Genomic DNA, 24,155 nt, shown 5'->3' with positions numbered 1-24,155 from the left:
ACATGTTTGGACATGTTACAAAATAATCAACTTCAATAACAGTTACCGGTAACAGTAACTCCACTTTGTCACGCTACCGTGTCGCTCTGTTTTACTCTGTGTGTGTGTGTGTGTGTTCGCGCGCGTCCTGCAGGGGCGCTCTTTACTAATCACGATTTTCCTTTACTGGGAGTTAGTAGTGTGCAGAGAGTGAACTTCTGATCGGGTGCAGATATGTGTGTGTGTGTGTGTGTGTGTGTGTGTGTGAGAGAGAGAGAGAGAGAGAGCGAGAGAGAGAGAAAGAAAGGTGTGTAATGGATCAGTGTTAGTTATAGGAGTGTGATTTTGGGCTGTTTATTGCGGAAAAGTTCTAAAAACTGAAGAGAACTCCAGATCACCGAAATCCCGACACACGGTAACAGTCAGTCTCTCTCTCTCTCTTTCTCTCTGTGTGTGCGCGCGCGCGCATTCCTGCGTTCCTGCCTGAAATGTATTATCCAAATAAGTGTGTGTAGCAGTTGCATTGCTGAAAGTGTTGAAGGTGAAACTTTGTGCTTCTAACTGTGTGTGTGTGTGTGTGTGTGTGTGTGTGTGTGTGTGTGTGTGTGTGTGTGTGTGTGTTGACGTTCACGGTACTTTTGTTGAACCTGTCAGTCTCGTTATTTGTTTAAAATCTGTTTATTTACAGTTTGTTCTTTATGTTCTTATAAGAAGTTTGAATGGTTCTTTTGGTTCTTCTCTGAACCTCCTAATGTTGGGTTCTGTATAAAACTGTTAATGGACAAGCTGAAGAACTGAAGTCTTCGATTTCAAAGTGTTGTAAGCGTATATGAATACGCAAAGTGTAGTTCTGGTTTAAATGAAAATATTTCCAGTAAATTCCGAGGTAAAGTAAAGAGAACTGTGAGATTGATCTGTTTTTGTTCTGCAGATGAAGTTTAGGTAAGAAAGACGCTCTCTTTTGGAATGTGTGCGTTATCTTTGCGATAAACTCGAACTGTTTTTAATGTTCTGTATATTCAGATGTAATAGTATAATTGATGCAAAATTAAGAGGCATTTCGTTTCGATTCAATCGTTTTAAGTGTTTAAATGAAAGAATATTAAGCATGGAAATGAATCTAAATTTAAAATCTCTACAAATATAGTAATATATCAATTTAAACATGGTTTACGGAAAGCAGTCTTGAAATACGTTTTAGTGTCTAAAAGTATCGGGCGGGACCATGTGGGAGTTTCACAGAGAATAGACGTGATGTTTAAACAGTAAATATCTGATTTTATCTCTCGTACCATCAGACAAAATAACACAGAAAATTTTCCAACAGAAAATACTTGTGTGTGTGTGTGTGTGTGTGTGTGTGTGTGTAGGAAACATTCAGATTAAAACCGCAACTGATCAAGGACGACTCCCAACTGGTCAGACTGGTTCCTGCTGAAACCAGTAATGATCACTAATTGGTGTCACTCAGAAATCACACATTTTCCTTAGAATCTGTTTGGAAATGAAGGATTTAAAGAATGTAAATGTGGTATTTTTATTATTACTTATTTCTTAAAGCTGCTGTAAGTGGTTTGGGGGAAAAAACTATATGACTAAACTATATTAATATTTTTATGACAGAAAATTGACCAACGTCCGTCACTGAAACAGACTAGTCCTGTAAGAAAACAAGGAGAACAAATCCTGTTTTATATTTTTAAAGATTTAAAAGTAACTGATTGACTGATGGAGTGACTGACAGAGTGACTGATGGAGGGACGGAGTGACTGATGGAGTGAATGATGGAGGGATGGAGAGACTGACGGAGTGACTGACGGAGTGAATGATGGAGGGACGGAGTGACTGATGGAGAGACTGATGGAGTGACTGACGGAGTGAATGATGGAGGGACGGAGTGACTGACGGAGTGAATGATGGAGGGACGGAGTGACTGACGGAGTGACTGACGGAGTGACTGACGGAGTGACTGACGGAGTGAATGATTGAGTGAATGATGGAGGGATGGAGTGACTGACGGAGTGACTGACGGAGTGACTGTTGGAGGGATGGAGTGACTGATGGAGTGAATGATGGAGTGAATGATGGAGGGATGGAGTGACTGACGGAGTGACTGACGGAGTGACTGACGGAGTGAATGATGGAGGGACGGAGTGACTGATGGAGAGACTGATGGAGTGACTGACGGAGTGAATGATGGAGGGACGGAGTGACTGACGGAGTGAATGATGGAGGGACGGAGTGACTGACGGAGTGACTGACGGAGTGAATGATGGAGTGAATGATGGAGGGACGGAGTGACTGACAGAGTGAATGATGGAGGGACAGAGTGACTGACGGAGTGACTGACGGAGTGAATGATGGAGTGAATGATGGAGGGACGGAGTGACTGACGGAGTGACTGACGGAGTGAATGATTGAGTGAATGATGGAGGGATGGAGTGACTGACGGAGTGACTGACGGAGTGACTGTTGGAGGGATGGAGTGACTGATGGAGTGAATGATGGAGTGAATGATGGAGGGATGGAGTGACTGACGGAGTGACTGACGGAGTGACTGACGGAGTGAATGATGGAGGGACGGAGTGACTGATGGAGAGACTGATGGAGTGACTGACGGAGTGAATGATGGAGGGACGGAGTGACTGACGGAGTGAATGACGGAGTGACTGACGGAGTGAATGATGGAGTGAGTGATGGAGGGACGGAGTGACTGACGGAGTGACTGACGGAGTGAATGATTGAGTGAATGATGGAGGGATGGAGTGACTGACGGAGTGACTGACGGAGTGACTGTTGGAGGGATGGAGTGACTGATGGAGTGAATGATGGAGTGAATGATGGAGGGATGGAGTGACTGACGGAGTGACTGACGGAGTGACTGACGGAGTGAATGATGGAGGGACGGAGTGACTGATGGAGAGACTGATGGAGTGACTGACGGAGTGAATGATGGAGGGACGGAGTGACTGACGGAGTGAATGATGGAGGGACGGAGTGACTGACGGAGTGACTGACGGAGTGAATGATGGAGTGAATGATGGAGGGACGGAGTGACTGACAGAGTGAATGATGGAGGGACAGAGTGACTGACGGAGTGACTGACGGAGTGAATGATGGAGTGAATGATGGAGGGATGGAGTGACTGACGGAGTGACTGACGGAGTGAATGATTGAGTGAATGATGGAGGGATGGAGTGACTGACGGAGTGACTGACGGAGTGACTGTTGGAGGGATGGAGTGACTGATGGAGTGAATGATGGAGTGAATGATGGAGGGATGGAGTGACTGACGGAGTGACTGACGGAGTGACTGACGGAGTGAATGATGGAGGGACGGAGTGACTGATGGAGAGACTGATGGAGTGACTGACGGAGTGAATGATGGAGGGACGGAGTGACTGACGGAGTGAATGACGGAGGGACGGAGTGACTGACGGAGTGACTGACGGAGTGAATGATGGAGTGAATGATGGAGGGACGGAGTGACTGACGGAGTGAATGACGGAGGGACGGAGTGACTGACGGAGTGACTGACGGAGTGAATGATGGAGTGAGTGATGGAGGGACGGAGTGACTGACGGAGTGACTGACGGAGTGAGTGATGGAGGGACGGAGTGACTGACGGAGTGACTGACGGAGTGAATGATTGAGTGAATGATGGAGGGATGGAGTGACTGACGGAGTGAATGATGGAGGGACGGAGTGACTGACGGAGTGACTGACGGAGTGAATGATGGAGTGAGTGATGGAGGGACGGAGTGACTGACGGAGTGACTGACGGAGTGAATGATTGAGTGAATGATGGAGGGATGGAGTGACTGACGGAGTGACTGACGGAGTGACTGTTGGAGGGATGGAGTGACTGACGGAGTGACTGACGGAGTGACTGACGGAGTGAATGATGGGGTGAATGATGGAGGGATGGAGTGACTGACGGAGTGACTGACGGAGTGACTGATGGAGTGACTGATGCTTCGCAGCTCAACAGTGACACTGAGGCTTCTATGGTGCGTCCTTTCTATTGATGTACTGTATAGAATAGAGGGGTGCCAATACTTAGTGCAGCTCAGCAGATGGTTTGTATTCAGTAATGAGAATAACATGCATTTAATCTCCCGTCAGTAAGAGTTTCAGACCTGTACAGTCTGGTTCCTGTTCTCTGCTGTTGGTATTTTCCCCTCAGGGCAGAGTAATCTAAACATTAGCAGAGTGTTCGGGTTTTCATGCAGGTGTTGTGAGCTGTGTTTACCCGGCTGGCTCAAATCAAATAATCTGAATCACTGTATGTGTTTACACACACCTGTTTACCTGTGCAGGTTCAAACTGGACACACACTGAACTACAGAAGTGTAAGTACACCTGGTAGTGGGGTCCGTGTGCGTGTGTGTGTGTGTGTGTGTGTGTGTGTGTGTGTGAGCTTGTTTGGGCTTGTCTTGCATACCACTGCACCCTTGTGGGTTTCTTCACACCACTCAGAGGTGTGCATTGCCTTCTGGGTAAATTCTGTTTCCAAAACCTACTGTACCGATGAGCTGATCCATACTGAATTAAACACTCATTTAATGATCTTCAGTGATGAAGACGGACAAGTAGGAAATGGAGGAGTGTGTGTTTATAAACAGGAATGGAATTCAGTCTAACGGTGACGTTGACTTGGAGAGTGTGTGAGAGTGTGAGAGAGAGTGTGAGAGAGAGTGTGAGTGTGAGAGTGTGTGTGAGAGAGTGTGTGAGAGCGTGTGAGAGTGTGTGTGAGAGAGTGTGAGAGAGTGTGTGTGAGAGTGTGTGTGAGAGAGTGTGTGAGAGAGTGTGTGTGTGAGAGTGTGTGAGAGAGTGTGTGTGAGAGAGTGTGTGTGTGAGTGTGTGTGTGAGAGAGAGTGTGTGAGAGAGAGTGTGTGAGAGAGTGTGTGAGAGAGTGTGTGTGAGTGTGTGAGAGAGAGTGTGAGAGAGAGTGTGTGTGAGAGAGAGTGTGAGAGAGTGTGTGTGTGAGAGTGTGAGAGAGTGTGTGAGAGAGTGTGTGAGAGAGTGTGTGAGAGAGTGTGTGAGAGTGTGCACTGTTACATTTGACTCATTATTTCCGGAAGTAGTAGAGCCTGACTGACGGGCCGAGTGACAGCTGGACTGACGGACTGAATGACTGAGTAATGGAGAGACTGAGGAGTAATTAGTAGAGAGACAGGTGGAGACACTGACTGACGGAGTTACAGACTGATTGGTGGGCTGAATGACTGACAGAGTGACTGACGGATGGTGATGCTGATTTTGGTGTGTGTGTGTGTGCAGTTTAAGATTTAATACATTTGAGATTTATTATTTCTGGAAGCACTGAAGCCTGACAGAATAACTGACTTTGTGACTGATGGACTAATGGAACAACTGACAGAGCGACTACATGACTGGCTGAGTGACTGACTTGGTGTCCAAATGACTGACTGCCTGACTGAGTGAGGAACCGAATGACTGACCATGTGACTAATCGACAGAATGACTAAAAGTATGGACGAGTGACTCAGTGATTCCCTGAGTGACTGACTCGCTGACCAAATGACCGACTGACCGAATGACTAAATGACTAGCCGAGTGACTGATGGACTGACTGCCTGAAAGACTCCCTGACTGACTGACTGACTGGTGGAGAGACTGAAGTACTGAATGACTGACTTACTGAGTAACCGACTCTCTAATGGAATTACTGACTAACTCACAACCAATCAGAACACACTGTACTGCTCTCAGCCAATCAGAGCAGACGTGCTGTGCGTACAGTACTGAGTGTGCTGAGTGACCACGATGGGACGTTTTCTCTCTGTATGAATGTTAAAAAGGAAGTGAGAATGTTTCTGTGCTGTTTTTAACTGTAATCTATAATTAAATGGTGTTATCTCACACTCTCTCTCTCTCTCTCTCTCTCTCTCTCTCTCTCTCTCTCTCTCTGTGTTCACGCTCATTTCGGCTGTGTTCCAAACACCAGCGTTCCTTAATCCTCTTATCAGAAATCATTTCTGCTGTTGACTTTAAACGACATGATTTTAAATAAATCTGTTACAGTTCAGAGGTCAGATGTTGAACGGCCCTGAGAGCGAAAGGTCTCTGTGTTTACCGTTGAGTTTATTAACACAGAAAGACGAGAAGAAAGAGGAAGGAAAGAGGGACGAGGCGTTCTCCTCTAATCTTTACTTCAGCTCACACAACTTCCTAATTCTCCCCAGAATGAGAAGAAACCGTGACTTAGTGCTGAGAAACGAACCAGAAACTAAGAAGACACGATGTCTCATCTCGTGTGTGTGTGTGTGTGTGTGTGTGTGTGTGTGTTGAAAGATTGACTCCAGGTGCTATATATAGCCAGAGTCGGTAATAAAGTTAGAAAGACAGACAGGTATTTAGAAAGAAACAGCTGGACGTGGACGGATAAACAGATGTTACGTTTCTGATTCTCTGAGGGACATTTGCATTGTTCTAGTGGACAGACAGACAGACAGCTGGAAGGACAGAAGGGGAGACAGACAAGCAGATGGACACAAGCGAACAGACAGACTGATGGACAGAGAGGGAGACAGATGTACAGGCAGGTGGACAGCCAGACAGACAGGCAGATGAACAGACAGATAGACAGTCAGACAGACAGGCGGATGGACAGGCAGACAGACGGGTAGATGGACAGACACAGATGGAGTCATCACAGAATGTTACAGTAATAAAGGAATAAAGTTGCAATCAGAATGGACCCCCCCCCCACCCCCATTACAAATCATTACAAACCAGGTTTATTGTGAGAACGTGCAGAGCTTTCAGCTGTAACGATGAACAAATCAAACAAAAGCAAGTGAAATAGTTCGACACGACGAACGCTTCAAGCGGTTTCCCCAAATTCAACTGGTTTTTTTTTTCTGGATGTGAACAGTTTTCGGAGAAGTCGTGTGTCAGCAGTTTGATCAATTCTGCAGCAGTTGCAGTTCATTTTTCTGGTGTTGGTTTCCTTTCCTGAGCTCCCTGTCTGGGTCTGTGTGTGTGTGTGTGTGTGTGTGTGTGTGTGCGCGTTTTCAGATGGATAACGAGGATTATGTCCTCAGTATCCCCGTCCCGATCATGCCACGTAGAGCCTCCGACTCGAACCTTTACTCCTCGAGCAACCTGCAGCAGAAGATCCTAAAGGCGAAGGAGCAGCTGAGGGTGGAGCGCATGGAGCAGGACGATAACGTGGCCGAGTTCCTCAAGCTGGTCAACATGGCCGATAAGCAGCAGGTGGCGAGAATCCGGCAGGTGTTTGAGAAGAAGAACCAGAAAACGGTGCAGAACATTAACCAGTTACAGAAGAAGCTGGAGCAGTACTACAGACGCATCAAGGAGAGCGAGAACAACAACAACAACAACGGCTCCTCCAAGAACAGCAGCCCTAAAGACCCGGCTAAAGATCAGACTAAGGACGTTTCCAAGGACAGTCCGAAGGAAGCGAGCGGAAGCGGGCGCCTTAACTGCCGGGACAAATTAAAACCCATCGCTCCTGCAGTGTTTCTCACACCGCCGTCCTTCTTCAACAAGCCCAGAGAATTCGCTAATCTCATCCGCAACAAATTCGGCAGCGCAGACAACATCACACAGCTCAAGACCTCGCTAGACGAAGGTGGAGGCCGGGCGCTGGGCGGGAGCGCCACCATAGTCGGCCAGTCAAAGTTCCACAGCGACGACGACGAGTGCTCCACGGGAACCTCGGCTTCGGCGGACAGTAATGGAAATTCTGACATCCACAAACATGACCAAAACATCGTCAACATGGTGCTAGAGGAACTTCAGGAGATCCGTCAGTCCCAAATCCGACTCACTGAAGCCATGGATGTTCTGAAACTGAACATGAGTGAAGACAGTTTCCTCATGCAGAGGCTCGAGGACGAGAGAGAGAGGTCAGCTTATTCATCTTCAAGATTTTAATGTTCAGCATGGAATCCCAGCAGTGATTTTCACTCTCTCTCTCTCTCTCTCTCTCTCTCTCGCTCGCTCGGTCACAGGGTGGAACGTCTGGAGGAGCAGCTCAACGACCTGGTTGAACTACATATGCATGAGATGGCGAATCTGAAGCAGGAGTTAGCCAGCATCGAGGAGAAAGTGGCTTATCAGGCTAACGAGAGAGCCAGAGACCTGCAGGTAACCTCGTGCTTGGACAGGAAGTGTAAAAAAGGGGCACTTCCTGTTAGGACATTTTAACTGTCACCGTGCTGGTGTGTAATCTGTACAATGAAAGCCACAGAACACTGACTCTGATACTGTGGTTGAACTCGTCAGCTCCATAAGGCTGTGTCATTACTCTGTAGGTTTACAGTTTTAGAGTCTCAGGCACGACATCACTGAATTTAATTTTATACCGATATTTGATCTAAAACCTGTTTTTGTCTCAGTGTATTTTTCCTACTTCTCCACCAGGGGGCGGTAATGTCCTGCACAAACATTTTACAATCCAGCGGGAATATGAATTCACATCACGTGTACTCAACATTTTTTATCTGCCTTTGATTATTATAATTGTTTATTTTACCAAAAAAAGTTTGACCAACACCCCCCCCCCCCCAAAAAAAGTGACATGTTTTATATGTCTGCGATTTTTAAAAAGAAATTATTTACTGAATTAGTAGAATTAATTTTAAGATTAAACTGATTAGGAAACAAAGACATTGAAATTTTAAATTCTCACATAAATCCCACGAAGACTGACTGAAATACATTATTTAAATACGAAGGTTAATAATTTGATCAGGATTAATCTGTTACCTAATAGATAATATTGCTTAACAAACTGTAAATCTGCATAACATTTAATTATTTGGATTCTGAACATTTGGAAATTTAAATCTGTGTGTGTGTGTGTGTGTGTGTGTGTGTGTGTGTGCGTGCGTGCGTGCGTGTTTCAGGAGGTGCTGGAGTCGTGTAACTCTCGGCTGTGTAAGTTGGAGCACCAGGTGCAGGTGGTGCAGGTGGAGACTGAAGGGGTGTTTGGCCGTGAGCTCCTCGTTAAAATCATTAGTGTGCTCTTGGCCTTCGTCACACTGCTGCTGGTGTGTGTTTCCACGGTAACACGCTGCATCATGACCAGCATGCGGAGCCGTACGCACCTACTGCTGACGGTGTTCAGTGCAGTGCTGATCGCTCTGGTCTGGAAGAGCAGCGAGAGACTGAACACGAACACAGAACTACAAGTTCTCACCCAAACACCGAACTCTGAACCAAACACCTGGATGGAGAACCGAACCTGAACCTGAACTCCACCCAGAAACTCGTCCCTTAATCCTGAACCCGGACCCTGAACCGTCACACTGGACTTTAAGAGTGCTATCACTCCGAATAACTCTGAATCAGAGTGAAATTGATTCTTTTGATTCATTTGCTATTTGATTCAGTTTGGTTTCATCATCCATCCATCCATCTTCTACTGCCTACTCCTCTTCAGGGTCACGGGGAACCTGGAGTCTATCCCAGGGAGCATCGGGCACAAGGCGGGGTACACCCTGGACAGGGTGCCAGTCCATCACAGGGCACAATCACATACACACTCACACACCCATTCATACACTACTGTGTGTAATTAAATAAAATAAAGAGCAAAAAATAAAAAGTTGGCAGAGGGGGTGGGGCTTAAAACAGAAAAAAAAAAAAAACAGAAAAAAATTGTCCTTTTTTTGGTCAGAAAAATCTAAACAGCCTTTACCCAAAAGTGAGGACACGTTTTACACAAATCAGTGCTTTCTCTCTTTCTCTCTTTCTTTCTTTCTTTCTTTCTTTCTTTTCTTCTAATCACACACAGCACTTCTGCAGTGTTTTGGCTCAGTTTAACCAGACCGGCAGCCCAACCCGAAACACACCACATGTTTCACTCACTTCTGTAAGTGAGTCGACTCCGAGTCGGATCACTTTCTCGTTAGACCACCTCTCTCGGACCCGAGTGTGATCGCTGGAGTGTGTTTTCACCTGCATGAAGAACTGTGCTGAAGGAAAGCGCACACCGGGGTTCGGTTCAAACACTCTAAACACTGAAGGGGAACGTGGACGTCACACGTTCGTAGTTACTTTCACTTTTCACTTTATCTATGTGACCTTTGACCCGTGAACTCGAGAACCTCAGCCGTGAGCCGATAGAAAACAGAAGGACGAGGATTTTGCTTTTCATTGTTGGTAAACCGGTTGTTCAGTAATGAAAGTGCAGGTTTCACGTTTGCTTTGTGTGTGTACTGTATACGTCATCATCAGGTTTTTTATGTATGCCTTAAGTATTTTGTGTATTAGTATTTTTAGGCAGACATGTTTCATTTATTAATATTATATGTAATATTACATTATGTACTTACTTTTATCTATAATAAATCATTTCTACAGAAACATTTCAGCTATAGCCAACATACAGTGTGTTTTATTCTTTATGTCGTCAGCGCAGAGCCTTCCTGTCTGCCCGTATACATTCTGGGGTTTTTGTTTGTTTGTTTGTTTTTTTTGTGGTAAAATTCAGTTTTTTTCTCTCTCTCCGTCTCCTTGAAGGTTCTTGTTAGCAACCTCGGTACATCTGTAAGACACTCATTATGTTTGGCCCACACTACAGGGCCACGTCTAAGCCTCATTCACCTCTGCTGAGTTCAGATCATTGAAAAGCTGTCCAGATTTTAGGATTATTTAATACAATTATCTTCCAGCTCATCTTAAATCCAATCTTAATCCCATTCCCATACCCACAGTCCAGTCCCGTCATGATCTCCAGTGAGTTCAGTGTTCAGTGTTTAGGAAACTCGGATCGTATCATGTGAAAGCGTCAAATCTTGGCATCCTGCGTGAAAGACCGATAACCAATGAGAGGTGAGAATTCGTGAGAACCCCCCCAGTGAAAGTGTTTGATTCTGGGTTAATCCTGACTGAAGGATGATCCAGGACATTAATGAGCTGTAAAATTGTTCCATCTCGTACATGAGGTCTCATACATTTTAAACATGTGTTATGATTGTATAAACCTTGTAGTGTGGTTTAGTCACTTCAGTTCAGTGTTAATGTGAGTATAAACACAAACTGGCTCAAAATACAGGCGCTCATTTGCATTTTATTTCGTTTCTACTCTGGGATCCTGACAGCTCTGTGTATTAGTGTTTGAGTTTTCTCTCTGCTGCAGCGTGTGTAGTTTCATCGTTGGCCACATGGGGGCGCTCTGCATATGGAAGTGGACAGAAAGGCAGCGCTAGAGCAGGGAACTGTACATGTATATTTAATCCGCTTTGTGACTTTGATGTTATGAGAACAAACACACTCCTGTTCCAAAATGTCGCAAAAACAAAGAAACACTAGAAACCATCAGAGAATGGTTATAATGGGAAGTGTATTGGTTTTAATGGAAACTGTAATGGTCCCTGTGGGTCTCTACTGGTAATCTGTTGCTTTCTATTGGTGGTTTCTATTAGTGGATACCATAAAGGACCTACGTCCTTAATACGTCCTACTATGCAATGGAAACCATTTGGTAATGGTTTTAATAGATAACAGCTGATGGTTTGTAATGGTACAGTGCTGTGAAAAAGTATTTGTACCCCTTTCTAATTTCTTCTGTTTTTGTGTATCTCTCATACTAAATAATTTCAGAAATGAAAACAAAATCTAAGATGAAACAAAGGCAACCCGAGTAAATGCAAAATACAGTTTTTAAATGATAATGTTATTTATTGAAGCGAAAAAGTTATCCAATGCCCACTTGGCCTGTGTGAAAATGTATTTGCCCCCATAGTTACTAATTCCCCAGATCTATGAAAGTGCATTGATAATGGGGTTCAGCTGGACGAGACACGACCAGGCCTGATTACTGCAAACCCTGTTCCATCACATCTACACTTACATAGAACTCTTTCATCAGCATGAAGTCGGTTCAAATAGATATTCACAAAAACAGATGAAATCAGGAAACACGTTTTCACAGCACTGTATTTGTAGTGGAAACCATTAGAATTTCTGTGATGGTTTCTATTGTTCTTGTTCAGCATTGAGAGCTGTTTGGGAGCCGAAAGAGTCGACTCGTCTCAGTGAGCGGAGTCAAATGATGTGTGTGTGTTTTACACACACTGTGATTTACATGTTAACTGAAAGCAGGTTCTCTTTGTTCTCTGAGCTTTTGTGCTGAACGACTTGCTCGACCTGTTCTCATTAACAGGCACGCGTTTCCTCCCTTCTGACAACGGGACCAAAGTCGCCATTGAAACAGTGGCTCAGGAAGCCGTTCTGCGAGAACCCAAATACAGACCTGATGGTCTCTCCTGCATGGTAAGAGACGTAACACTGAACACCTGATGAGTGTGATGTCTGTAAAAGGGCAGCTAATAAAAGCTGTTAGAAACGCTGCGAACAGCATCAGCAGCACTACGTGTTTTGGCACAGGTTCTTCTCTCATTTGTACCGAACATATTAAAGTAATCTTCAGTGCTCAATTTTGTCGGAGCCGTAATTGAAGTTCCTAGACATAGCTCCTACCCTGAGTTTGACAGTGTTCTTCCTGATAACTTTATTTATTTACTTACTTTTGCCATGGACTTCATGAAAGTCAGCATTTACACTGTCTCCAGTGCACTGAGATCACATCCAGACTTCCTCGCATTCGTGTGCTGCTTCTCTACAATTAAAACTGAATCTACACTGAACTTGTACTTTCAGAGTTTCAAACGAACCAATCTCTCCAGCCAGTGAGGCTGTACATGTGCAGTGCTTATCAAGCTGTTTATGTACTGTACTACATCCACAGTTTACTCCTTAATTTCTTCAAATCTTTTTTATTTATTTAATTTTTGCTTTAAATCTAAAATAAAAAGATGATTTTGCATGTTGACAGAGGTGTACGACGCCTGCGGAATGTGATTCGTGTTTATATCCGCCGGTGTTGTGTTCTGTATAACGTCACGTCGAGGCAGTTACAGCTTTGCTGCTAATTTAACCGTGAAGGACGGTTCACATCAGCTCTGTGGCTCTGTAAGAGGGCGAGTATGAACTCGCCGTGATAATCGTGATGTTCGGGATCGGTTTATGATGTTTTCCATATCGATATGTATCAGTGGTAGCTACTATACTGTACACATTGCCACGGAAATCAGTTAAACTATATTTTTTTATTGTTGCAGATGACAAGTAAAGGATGAAGCTTACATGGTGTTATGTTCTTCAATAAATGAAACGCCAAATAAGTGCATTATTCTGTCTGCCATAAAAATATATATATATAAGCAATGAGTAGCAAGGAAACAGAGAGAGCAGTGTGTGTGTGTGTGTGTGTGATGGAGAAGATGTCGCTTTCAGTCTTGCTGAGAAGATTATACAGAAACGAATCATTTTTTCCTCAGTCGACGTCGAGGTGAGTAAAGTGTGTCAGCGCAGAGGGACAGGACTATTATCCCTTATCTCTCTAAATAACCCATAATTGCAGTGTCACATTATAACGTCTTCAAATTGCTAATATCGAGCACTATTGTGATGTAGTGAAGAAGCGACCGATCAGGTGTAATTTGCACATCTTGAAAGGTATTACCTGCGTTATGTTCTCCCCTGGTTCTTACCGAGTGTGAGCGGGATAATTAAAGCTGAACCCAGGCTTACACAACAGCTCAGATCTTCAGGGGAAATTAGTCCGGCTCGTTATTTTCCCTGAGCTCGGAGCATACGGAGAGGTTTTATCGGGCCTTTTGAGCTACTTCATGATCGCCGTGGACTAATACGTAATCCTCTGGGTATACAGATATCATTCATTTAGTCATGATGTAAGCATTTTCAACAAATAATAATAATAATAATAATTTTTTTTAAAAACAACCTTCCGAAACACACGTACGTATTCGCCGGGCAGAACCCCGACCCTGCAGGAAGGGGAAGGCTGATGTTTATTTATTCATCACGAGTGAGGAGTGTTCGTGGAGTTTATGGAGTAGTTTAGAGAGACACGAGCGACCGATCGTTTTTTTTATTTATTTCTACGCACACGTGTGAGACGTGATTTCAGCAACAGGCGACGTTTAAATCAACATGTACGCACTTTTATTTTCATGCAAACGAACTGCGACGCCGTAACGATCGTCTCAAATCCCGAGGAGCGTGTGGTCCGACGTTTCTTAGCTTCTCACAGCTTCACTTCCAGCCTGCAGTTTAGTTCCTGCCTTCGGTAAACGGAAGAAAGACTTCCAAGCGTGGTTTCACCTTCTCCGGTCGTATACGAGCTTTCCTTAAACGTGTACAGAGACGTTATGAAGAAAAATAAAGCTCGGTATCGTTGGTTTGTGTGTGTACGTACTGTAGCTAGTACAGTTAGCTCTCTCGGCTAATCTGAGAAAACAGAGAAAACCGCTAAACTTTACACACTGCTGCTTTAAATTAGTCAGGGTTTCTGAACAATACAAACACCTTGGAATTACGACCAGAGAAGCTCTACCGGGTCCGGTTCTCCTCTCTCGTTACTTCGCCACGTTGCAGATGTGCATTAGAATCAGTTTAATGAATAAAATGTGTGCGTTCATTTAACAGGATGATATTTAGCCCAGGAGAACTTTTTGTTTGGGAAACGTTGCCTTTACACTAAACCTTTAACCTCGTCAGCATATCTCATCTGCCGCCTTTTTTTGTGTGTTTTGTTTTGTTTATTTTTATTCCGTTAACACTGAGTGATATTGAGAGCAGAGAAATGTTTCTTGCAGATTTGTCAGGGTCGATAATGCGTGAAACTTAATTTGACCCATAATGAGAAGCCTAAACCTTATTTCTAATGATTGTTATGGAGGCACTGACAGTAGGCAGAGAACACGCTGCTGGTGTTTCTTTAGAATTAGTGTCCAGAACAACATGATTCAGCGCTCGTTAAAGCCGTGTTTAGAGTTCGTTCAGGTTTCATCACCGCGGCTCTGCTTCTCGAAACTTACACGTACCCTGACCGTGCCGAACACGAGCAGATGGATTTCTCATCGCTCCTCATTTAGTTATCTTTATCCATTTATTACCCGCAAACTGAACTTAAAAAATACAAATGAATAAAAACAGCTAATAAAAGAGAAAACCTGAAACCATTCTCAAAGGCGATAAGTGCTTGATATCGATCATTTTGCCAGTGTATAGTTTTAATTATCCCGCACACAAACTTTACGGAAGGAGTCTCCAGTGTCAGTGCTGAGGTATCTAGATCAAATGCGATGAACACGACGTGAATTTATTTTTCATTTTAAGCACAGGGAATCTGGATTTTTGTGCTGATCACGTCCCAGCTATATAGTGTTAAAATAGTAGCTACGCTGGTTAGGTTTACGGTTAAATAAACTGTTACTCATTAGATTACTTCAAGCTGGCCTGGTATTTTAGCTAGAATCGAATTTTCTCTGTGAAGTTTTAATTGAGCCCTTCATATTGCTAGCTAACTAAACACTAGCATGGGTTCAGTACTGTGTAGTGAATTTACACTGGGCTTGGTGTGACAGTAGTGTCATTGTTGAAATCTTCACTTTGTTTGTGAACTCTAATGCACTTTTGCAGTGTAAGAGAGAGATCTGTATTTTTGCGGACAGGAGGTTTTGAAGCCCGTAGATGTTACTGCTGACGTTTTAGAGCACAGGACCCGATGTGGAATTAGATCTGTATGAGATCTTGCAGGAAAGCAGCATCATGACAGATGACAGTGGGGAAAAAGCCCATCGAGGCCACGCTAGCTCACACTGTCACCTTCTCTCACACTTCCAGTGGCTAGAGAGCGGAGAGGGAAAAAAGGCCTGCTGACTTTTCCTGCTTTTAGAGCAATCTCCACCAATGACACCATCAAAGGAAATGGGCCACATTCACAAAATATAAATGATTAGGCCTGTTATAAGGAAAGATGAGGCTTAAGAAAAGAGGCGCAGGGCTGCTGGATGTGCCGGACTCATTGTCAAGCGTGAAAAGCAGCATGGGTACACGTACGTTCCACCTCAAAGGGAAGGGATTACAGGAACACAGCTGGACAGAATGCCATAAAGCCACAAAACCACATTTTTAGCCGTGTGTGTCTTCTCTCGGGAGCCTCACAAGATCTGATTAGCATTAAAGTAGTGGATTTGTGGCTGTCCTGTTATTACAGCTAATATAATATGCACTACAGATTGTATCACACGTCACACTCGCTTATGGTTCTGCAGCAGATTCAGTGGGGAAGAACCACATCAGAGCCACGTCAATACAATGAATATTAATTAAGCATAGTGTTTAATAATAATAATAATAATAATAATAAATGTTTAATAATAAAAACATGAATATGTTTAAATAAATAGTCTTTTTTATTAAAGACCTTAACGAGTGGAAGGAAGGATAAAAAAAAAATCTGCCCAGTTTTGATGTATAAAGAGGAGGTAATGAAGATACTGTTGGATATTCTGAGCGGGAGGTCATGTTTACGGCTAATCTCCGAGAAAAATATGGAGTAGAATGTAAAAAAATCTTATAACCTATCTCAGAAACTCGACAAATTTAAGTGAAGAATTTTTATCTATTTATAGTTACATTTTATGTTCTGTGAAACAAGTCAGTTCCTGTTCTCACTTTCATTATAGCTGCTATAAACAGTTGTTCCCTCACCATCCCTCTCTTTATTCTCTCTCTTTATTCTCTCTCTTTATTCTCCTTCTCTATTCTCTCTCTTTATTATCTCTCTTTATTCTCTCTCTCTATTCTCTCTTTATATTCTCTCTCTTTATTCTCTCTCTTTATTCTCTTTATCTATTCTCTCTCTTTATTCTCTCTCTTTATTCTCTCTCTTTATTCTCTCTCTTTATTCTCCTTCTCTATTCTCTCTCTTTATTATCTCTCTTTATTCTCTCTCTCTATTCTCTCTTTATATTCTCTCTCTTTATTCTCTTTATCTATTCTCTCTCTTTATTCTCTCTCTCTATTCTCTCTCTTTATTCTCTCTCTTTATTCTCTCTCTTTATTCTCCTTCTCTATTCTCTCTCTTTATTATCTCTCTTTATTCTCTCTCTCTATTCTCTCTTTATATTCTCTCTCTTTATTCTCTCTCTTTATTCTCTTTATCTATTCTCTCTCTTTATTCTCTCTCTCTATTCTCTCTCTTTATTCTCTCTCTTTATTCTCTCTCTCTATTCTCTCTCTTTATTCTCTCTCTTTATTCTCTCTCTTTATTCTCCTTCTCTGTTCTCTCTCTTTATTATCTCTCTTTATTTTCTCTCTTTATTCTCTCTCTTTATTCTCCTTCTCTATTCTCTCTATTATCTCTCTTTATTCTCTCTCTCTATTCTCTCTTTATTCTCTCTCTTTATTCTCTTTATCTATTCTCTCTCTTTATTCTCTCTCTCTATTCTCTCTTTATTCTCTCTTTATTCTCTTTATCTATTCTCTCTCTTTATTCTCTCTCACTATTCTCTCTCACTATTCTCTCTCTTTATTCTCTCTCTCTATTCTCTCTCTTTATTCTCTCTCACTATTCTCTCTCTTTATTCTCTCTTTATTCTCTTTATCTATTCTCTCTCTTTATTCTCTCTCACTATTCTCTCTCACTATTCTCTCTCTTTATTCTCTCTCTCTATTCTCTCTCTTTATTCTCTCTCACTATTCTCTCTCTCTATTCTCTCTTTATTCTCTCTCTTTATTCTCTTTATCTATTCTCTCTCTTTATTCTCTCTCACTATTCTCTCTCACTATTCTCTCTCTTTATTCTCTCTCTCTATTCTCTCTCTTTATTCTCTCTCACTATTCTCTCTCACTATTCTCTCTCTTTATTCTCTCTCTCTATTCTCTCTCTTTATTCTCTTTATCTATTCTCTCTCTCTATTCTCTCTCTTTATTCTCTGTCTCTATTCTCTCTCTCTATTCTCTCTCTCTCTATTATCTCTTTATATTCTCTCTCTCTATTCTCTCTCTTCACGTTAATAAAAGATAAATCACAGTGTGTGTGTTGGTGTGAAACAGTAGAGAAGTGTAAACTCTGTCCTGAAGATGTTGAAAACTTAAAGTTACAGTTTTACCTCTGAGTGTTACACAGCGCTGACACTGGAGACTCCTTCCATACATGTTACATAAACATCTCCTTACACCAAGAAAACTTCACCAAGTCAAACATTACACACGTTTTTAAAATCTGTTCATTATCAGTGGAGCGTGCGCTGTACACATCCCTGTGAACGAGCCGTTACTATAGAAACCATGACGTATTAGAACGAGCGCGTTAATATAAACCTGCGCTACTGTCAGAGCCGCTGTTATGGAGAATTAATCACCACCTTCTGACCAATCAAGACCTATGGTCTTTATCTGTTTGTTCACCTGTGTAAGAGCAAAGGTTTACTGTACATACTTTACAATTTAAAGCTAGATAAAAGAACATAAGGAGAAAAAACAGGGAAAAAACAGCTATAGTGTTTATGAGACAGAGGGGTTATCTGTAAGAAGATGCTGGAACTAAAATAACCTTGTACAGTCATAGTGTAAAAATCACCCGGTATATTCTCTTTGTTGTAAAATGTCATGAACATTAGTGATATCTGAAAGCAAAACTACTGAGATGACGCAATCGTCCTTGAGCTCACGGCGTACAGGAGAAAACACGGCGTCTCTTCCGGGGAAGTGCTGAGAGATTCACAGGTTTAGAGGTGATTCAGAATTTTCTGTTTACATACAAATATTTGATGAGATCATTTTGCCCAAAATAACTTCTCAAAAATCTCATATATCAGACATCTGATGACAGGAACACAGGCCACGCCTCCTTCACTGAGACTGACAGGCACACAGGCCACACCTCCTTCACTGAGACTGACAAGTACAGAGGCCACACCTCCTTCACTGAGACTGACAGGAACAAACGCCACACCTCCTTCACTGAGACTGACAGAAACACAGGCCACGCCTCCTTCCCTGAGACTGACAGGCACACAGGCCATGCCTCCTTCACTGAGACTGACAGGCACAGAGGCCATGCCTGTTTCACTGAGACTGACAGGCACACAGGCCACGCCTCCTTCACTGAGACTGACAAGTACAGAGGCCACACCTCCTTCACTGAGACTGACAGGAACAAAGGCCACGCCTTCTTCACTGAGACTGACAGAAACACAGGCCACACCCCCTTTACTGAGACTGACAGGCACAGAGGCCACGCCTGTTTCACTGAGACTGACAGGATTTAGAATTGTATAGGGGATGATAAAAGGGGTAATTAGAAGCAAAACAGCAATTTTATCTGAAATGTGGGTCACTGCTAAAGAAAAAGGACATCTCGGAGGCAACAGAACTGAAGATGATGACAGCTGGGCAGTTCTGTCTCACAGTAAAGACGTAAGGATGAAATGTGTGAGAAATGTGTGAGTCATGTTGTAATGGCTCAGGTGAGTCACAGACGTTCCTTTGTGGTTGTCAGTGCTCTGGATGCAGATCATCTCTGTTCAGCGTTCCTAAATTATCCTGCTTCCAGAAGCTACTCTGAAAATAACACAGCCCCCAGTCTGGATGCTAATTGCTTTATGCTGTCGGTTTGTGGACATTACGATGACATCATAACCTCATATTCACAGACTAGCGGAGACATCATGTTAGCGATTAAAAATAAGAACAAAAAATAAAGAACAACTAGCTAGAGATAGCTTCAGAAGCTCCGCCCACAAGACAAACTGATTGGACTGTTCTGAGTAAACTGTTCACACATATTACAGTAGTTAGGCCACAGGATTATTTAAATGTTTGGAAGATTAGTCAGAGCTTGTTTGTTTGACTTCTTCCCAAATTGTCCCATATCACAATTTAAACTTCATTTTTGATGTTCAAAGTGTGTGAGTTAAAGTATTAAAACTAACTTCCTTCACCATTTTCTAACACTAACATGAGGAGGGCGTTTCACACACTTCCCGCCATTCAATCACGCGTCTCTTATGGGCCAATCACTGCGGCGGTGGGCGGAATTATTTTTTCCTACGCTTGAACGTTGCTTTCAGCCAATCAGGTGATGGCTTCACGAGGAAAGGCCGGTTATTTGGTGACAAAAACAGTCGATTCTCTATTTTTCTATAAAGAAAAATAAAATGATCTTTCAGGCATTTTAGAGCTCAATGTTCTACATTACGTTATTCATTATATATTTATATCATTATATCATTATATCATTATATATTAATGATCAAGAGTCTTTCTCTTCTCATTTCAGACATTATTGATTTGTTTACAGAATCGTTTCTTGATTGCTGGAGTCGATTCTCTGATTTCAGGCATTTGGAAATGACAGTCGGCTCTAAAGCTTTGGAGTCGATTCCACACAGCAGCGAAACTCGACCAAATCGGTTGATATCGCTATGGCCTGTTATTGAATTAGTTTAAATTCTCCATTTGAGTTGTCTATTGTCTGTCGAGCGGCTTGTTTTACACGATATCCTCCGTTTCGGGTTTTGTAAATAATAATAATAATAATGGGAAACGATAAGAAAAGTATTGTGAGGAATCGACTCTTGGAATCGAGTCACAGCAGAGTGTAAACGGAACTTGAGACTGCTGTAACCCAATCGCGTTCAATAAAGAGAGCGCGCGCTTTGTGTCATCGCACATCCGGTGTTTAAATCTTCGGTTATTTATTTATTTATTTTATTATATATTTAAATGTAATTTTTGACAGTGTAATGAATGTGTTTGATATATTGCCACTATTTAAAAAAAAACCCGAGGCAATTATGTCCCCGTTTTTTTAGTGACAGACTGTTATAAAGTTGGTTTGAGAGTTCGATATTCGCAGATATGCGGAAATTAAGGGACCGTCTCTAAAGTTACATACGACATTATTAAACACGGTTCTAACTTCAATAGCATTTGAAGGAATGACTTACAGTCATATAACCAACTGTAAAGTGTATATTCCCTTCAAATGCCATTGAGTTTTAAATTATGGTATATTTTGTGTATGAGCCCATGCAGTAATAAAATAAATGGCAATTTTTATATATGATTTAATAGTTTATTTGAATAAAAATAAAAAATCTAAAAGGTGTACGTTATAGCTGACACCTACATGAACACTTTACATTTGGTTGTGTGTATAAGTCATTCCCTTCAATTGCTACTGAAGTTAGAAACGTGTTTAACAATGTCTTATGTAACTTTAGAGACGGTCCCTTAATCTCCGCATATCCGCGAATATCGAACGTCCGACGTCAAGCCAACGTTAAGGTTAAGGACGGCGTGCTTTCAGAGTAGCCCAAGGTTCCACTAAACGAAATAGGTCAATAAAACACTTTGTCACGATGACAGAATCTACATCAAGGTAAAATACCTGAAAAATGCTACTCTATTTTGCTTAGTTATATTTAGGATAACAGATATTATCTGTGCTTACATACACACAAGATCTAAACTCATTTATGATGATATTTAGATTATTCTGGACATGCTTGTGCTGTTTGGATAAATCCCTTCCATACATGTCATAATTGTTATTATTAATGTTTATATGTTTCCTCATTATAGTTACAGTCAATGTTCTGCAAAACAAGTTAGTTCCTGTTGTCACTTACGTTATAGCAGCTTTAAACAGTCGTTCGCTCAGCAGAATCACTTTATTCTCTCTCTTCAAGTCAAAAAGACAAAAAAAAAACACGCAGTTTGTTACATCGTGTTACCGAGAAACCGCAAAGAAGCGTAAACTCCTCCGTCCTGAAGATGCCATAAAACTTAAAGTTCCAGCTTGACTTCTGACACTGGAGACTCCTTCCATACATGATACATAAACACACTTCTCCTTACAGAAAACTTCACCATATCCCTGTGAATGAGCCGTTACTATAGAAACAATAATGTATTGTTAAGAACAAGTGCATTAATGTAAACCTGCACTAGGGTTAGGGCACTACTGTCAGAGCTGCTGTTCTAGAAAACTGGGAAAACTGGGTGTTATGTACTTTAGGGAAAGTCAACGAAGGTGCGTTAACATCAATATTAAAACTCAGAGTCCACTTGTGATCCACGTGTTAACGCTTGTGACCTTGTTAACTCTTTCCTTCTGCTCAGATCGGATCAAGAGCCACCGAACAGAACCCTGAGTAAACTCTCAGAACAGCCAGACGGGAGAGAAGCCCAGAGGTACACCGTCGCCCATCGAACCGTCATCAGGCTGTACAGGAATCTGCAGTCATGCAGCAATATAAAGGAGTATAAAGGTCACGATCACAGAGCAGATTGTTGGTAGGTGTACAGCATTCATTCAAAAACAAAATACAAAACACCTTTATGCGTCTGTGAACAGGCTCAAGCTCAAATAAATCAGTTTCCTTTGCACTTTTTCATTAAAAATGTGATTTAAAAATTTGCACTGTTTTCATAACACGGAGCAGGAAGTGACATCTGAAATCAGACTTTCTTAATTCTGTTCAAATTAGCTACGATGCTCTGAAGTGAAAAGCCATACGATTCCTCTAATTACTTCCCGCACAAGTGGAATAAAAACCTATAAGCACGGTTTCATCTTATCCTGTCACATTCGACGTCTTATTAAATGTGTATAGAGATTGATCTGTTTTCAGTTTCTGGCTTACGGTTTCATTTCCTGATCCAGTAAAATATATATATATATAAATACAGTTTAAGATCCTGTTTTTGTTAGATGTTGAACTTTAATGTGTGTTTTTTGCTTTAATAAATTTAACGCAGCATGTATCGGGACGGTTCAGGAGCGTGCAGCCATTACAGGTTCACTTCAGCGTCTCAGAGCGGTGAGGAACCTCTCCACAGGGAACAGACTTTAGAAATCGCAGAAGGTGTCTCTCGCTCAGAGAAACAGGTGCCCAACACTGACGTCCAGACATTTTCTCAAGGCCGGAGCGATAGTGAAAGTCATGACGATAACCTGCCCAGAACACATCGCCTCCTTTTCTTCATCATCATCCTCATCCTTCTCCTCCTCACGCTCTTGGTTTTAATCCCCTACATGCAATACGAACAGAGGTCACCGTGCTTTTAGAGATATTCAGCACGCTGTAATATCTTACACATATACACGTGGCGTTCCCAGCACACTCCTCTGAGACAACAATCATTAAACCTGTAAACCTCTGCAGACTCTTCGCTTTATTTACACGTCTGATGATCACTTTTCATGTGTCAGGGTCCGAGTGCTGTTGGTCTGAAATAAGCATTTGTACTCGGAGGAGTCTGTAATAGTAACTATTTAATATAATTAGCTTGATTCGCTCCTTTAGGAGTGCTTTAGCATAATAAATGCTTTTAATAATAAAAACACAGCTAACGATAAATACCAATGAAACAGCAGAGACTTTACATTGTTTGGGATTAATAGGAATAAGTAAGTGTCACCCTTTGTATCCATTTATATTCAAATATAAACTAAAGAATAATTATTATAAAAATTTGTGGAGAAACCACAGACATAAAAAAAAAAAAATCCAACCAGATAAACAAACACAGTATCAAGGCTTGGTAAGGACAGAGACGAGCGTGCGTCCGTGCGTCCCTTATAGTGTGGTGGGATTGGGTGTGATTGGGAACAGGTGTCTCTAATTAGAACCCTGGAGAAGGTGAGTGAGTGTATGGGAAGTGTAGTTGTCTTCGGCCATGTTTGTAGGTCGTGGAGTATTCTGGGAAATGGAGTCACCGGCTTGCGATGACATGACATACATATATGGACAGCTTTGAGTTAGTTTTTTAAAAATTCGCTAGATTTACTTTACATTTATACTTTATAATATTATAAAGCATAACAATAATGTAATATTTTGTTTAATATAGTGATCTTATTTACTATATTTGAATCTTTTATCAATCAAAATCTTTAAACCTTTTGTAATGTGTAACAAAGCAACACGTACAGTCAGGTCCATAAGTATTTGGACAGCGACGCAGTTTCGGTAAGGTTGCTCATGTACACAACCCCAGTGGATTTGGAATGGAGCAGTCAAGATGGGATTGAAGTGTCGACTCTCAGCTTTAATTCAATGGTTTTAACTAAAGTGTTGCGTTAACCGTTTAGAAATTACAGCCATTGTTGTACAGAGTCCCTGCATTTTCACAGGATCAAAAGTAATTGGACAAACTAACAATCATAAATATTAAGATTATTTTTAATACTTGGATGCAAATCCCATGGACCACCAAATGCTGAGGTTCCTCTCTTGAGATGCTGTACCAGGTCTTTACTGCCGCTGTCTTCAGTTTCTGCTGGTTTGGGT

At 42.0% G+C, this 24,155-nt stretch overlaps 1 protein-coding gene across 2 annotated transcripts; it reads left to right on the top strand.

Annotated features, from left to right (window-relative positions):
* Positions 1–107: 107 nt before the first annotated feature.
* Positions 108–10,101, top strand: LOC128611470 (transmembrane and coiled-coil domain protein 3-like). Of its 2 annotated transcripts, XM_053631002.1 has the most exons (5): positions 108–394; positions 4,299–4,331; positions 7,024–7,877; positions 7,983–8,118; positions 8,880–10,101. In XM_053631002.1, the coding sequence occupies exons 3-5, from the start codon at positions 7,024–7,026 to the stop codon at positions 9,219–9,221; spliced, it is 1,332 nt and encodes a 443-aa protein (XP_053486977.1). In that variant the 5' UTR covers positions 108–394; positions 4,299–4,331; the 3' UTR covers positions 9,222–10,101. The 2 variants fall into 2 exon arrangements, with proteins under 2 accessions (XP_053486977.1, XP_053486976.1); XM_053631001.1 differs by lacking the exon at positions 4,299–4,331 and having other exon boundaries at positions 109–394.
* Positions 10,102–24,155: the final 14,054 nt, after the last annotated feature.

Source organism: Ictalurus furcatus, chromosome 8 (assembly GCF_023375685.1).
Source record: "Ictalurus furcatus strain D&B chromosome 8, Billie_1.0, whole genome shotgun sequence".
In the NCBI taxonomy this organism is placed as follows: domain Eukaryota; kingdom Metazoa; phylum Chordata; class Actinopteri; order Siluriformes; family Ictaluridae; genus Ictalurus; species Ictalurus furcatus.
This window is presented reverse-complemented; position numbering and strand designations above follow the sequence as displayed.

Coding starts and splice junctions, on each gene's coding strand:
- LOC128611470 (XM_053631002.1), top strand. CDS start 7,024: ATGGATAACGAGGATTATGTCCTCAGTATCCCCGTCCCGATCATGCCA. Junction 7,878..7,982: donor CTCGAGGACGAGAGAGAGAG/GTCAGCTTATTC, acceptor GCTCGGTCACAG/GGTGGAACGTCTGGAGGAGC. Junction 8,119..8,879: donor AGAGAGCCAGAGACCTGCAG/GTAACCTCGTGC, acceptor TGCGTGTTTCAG/GAGGTGCTGGAGTCGTGTAA.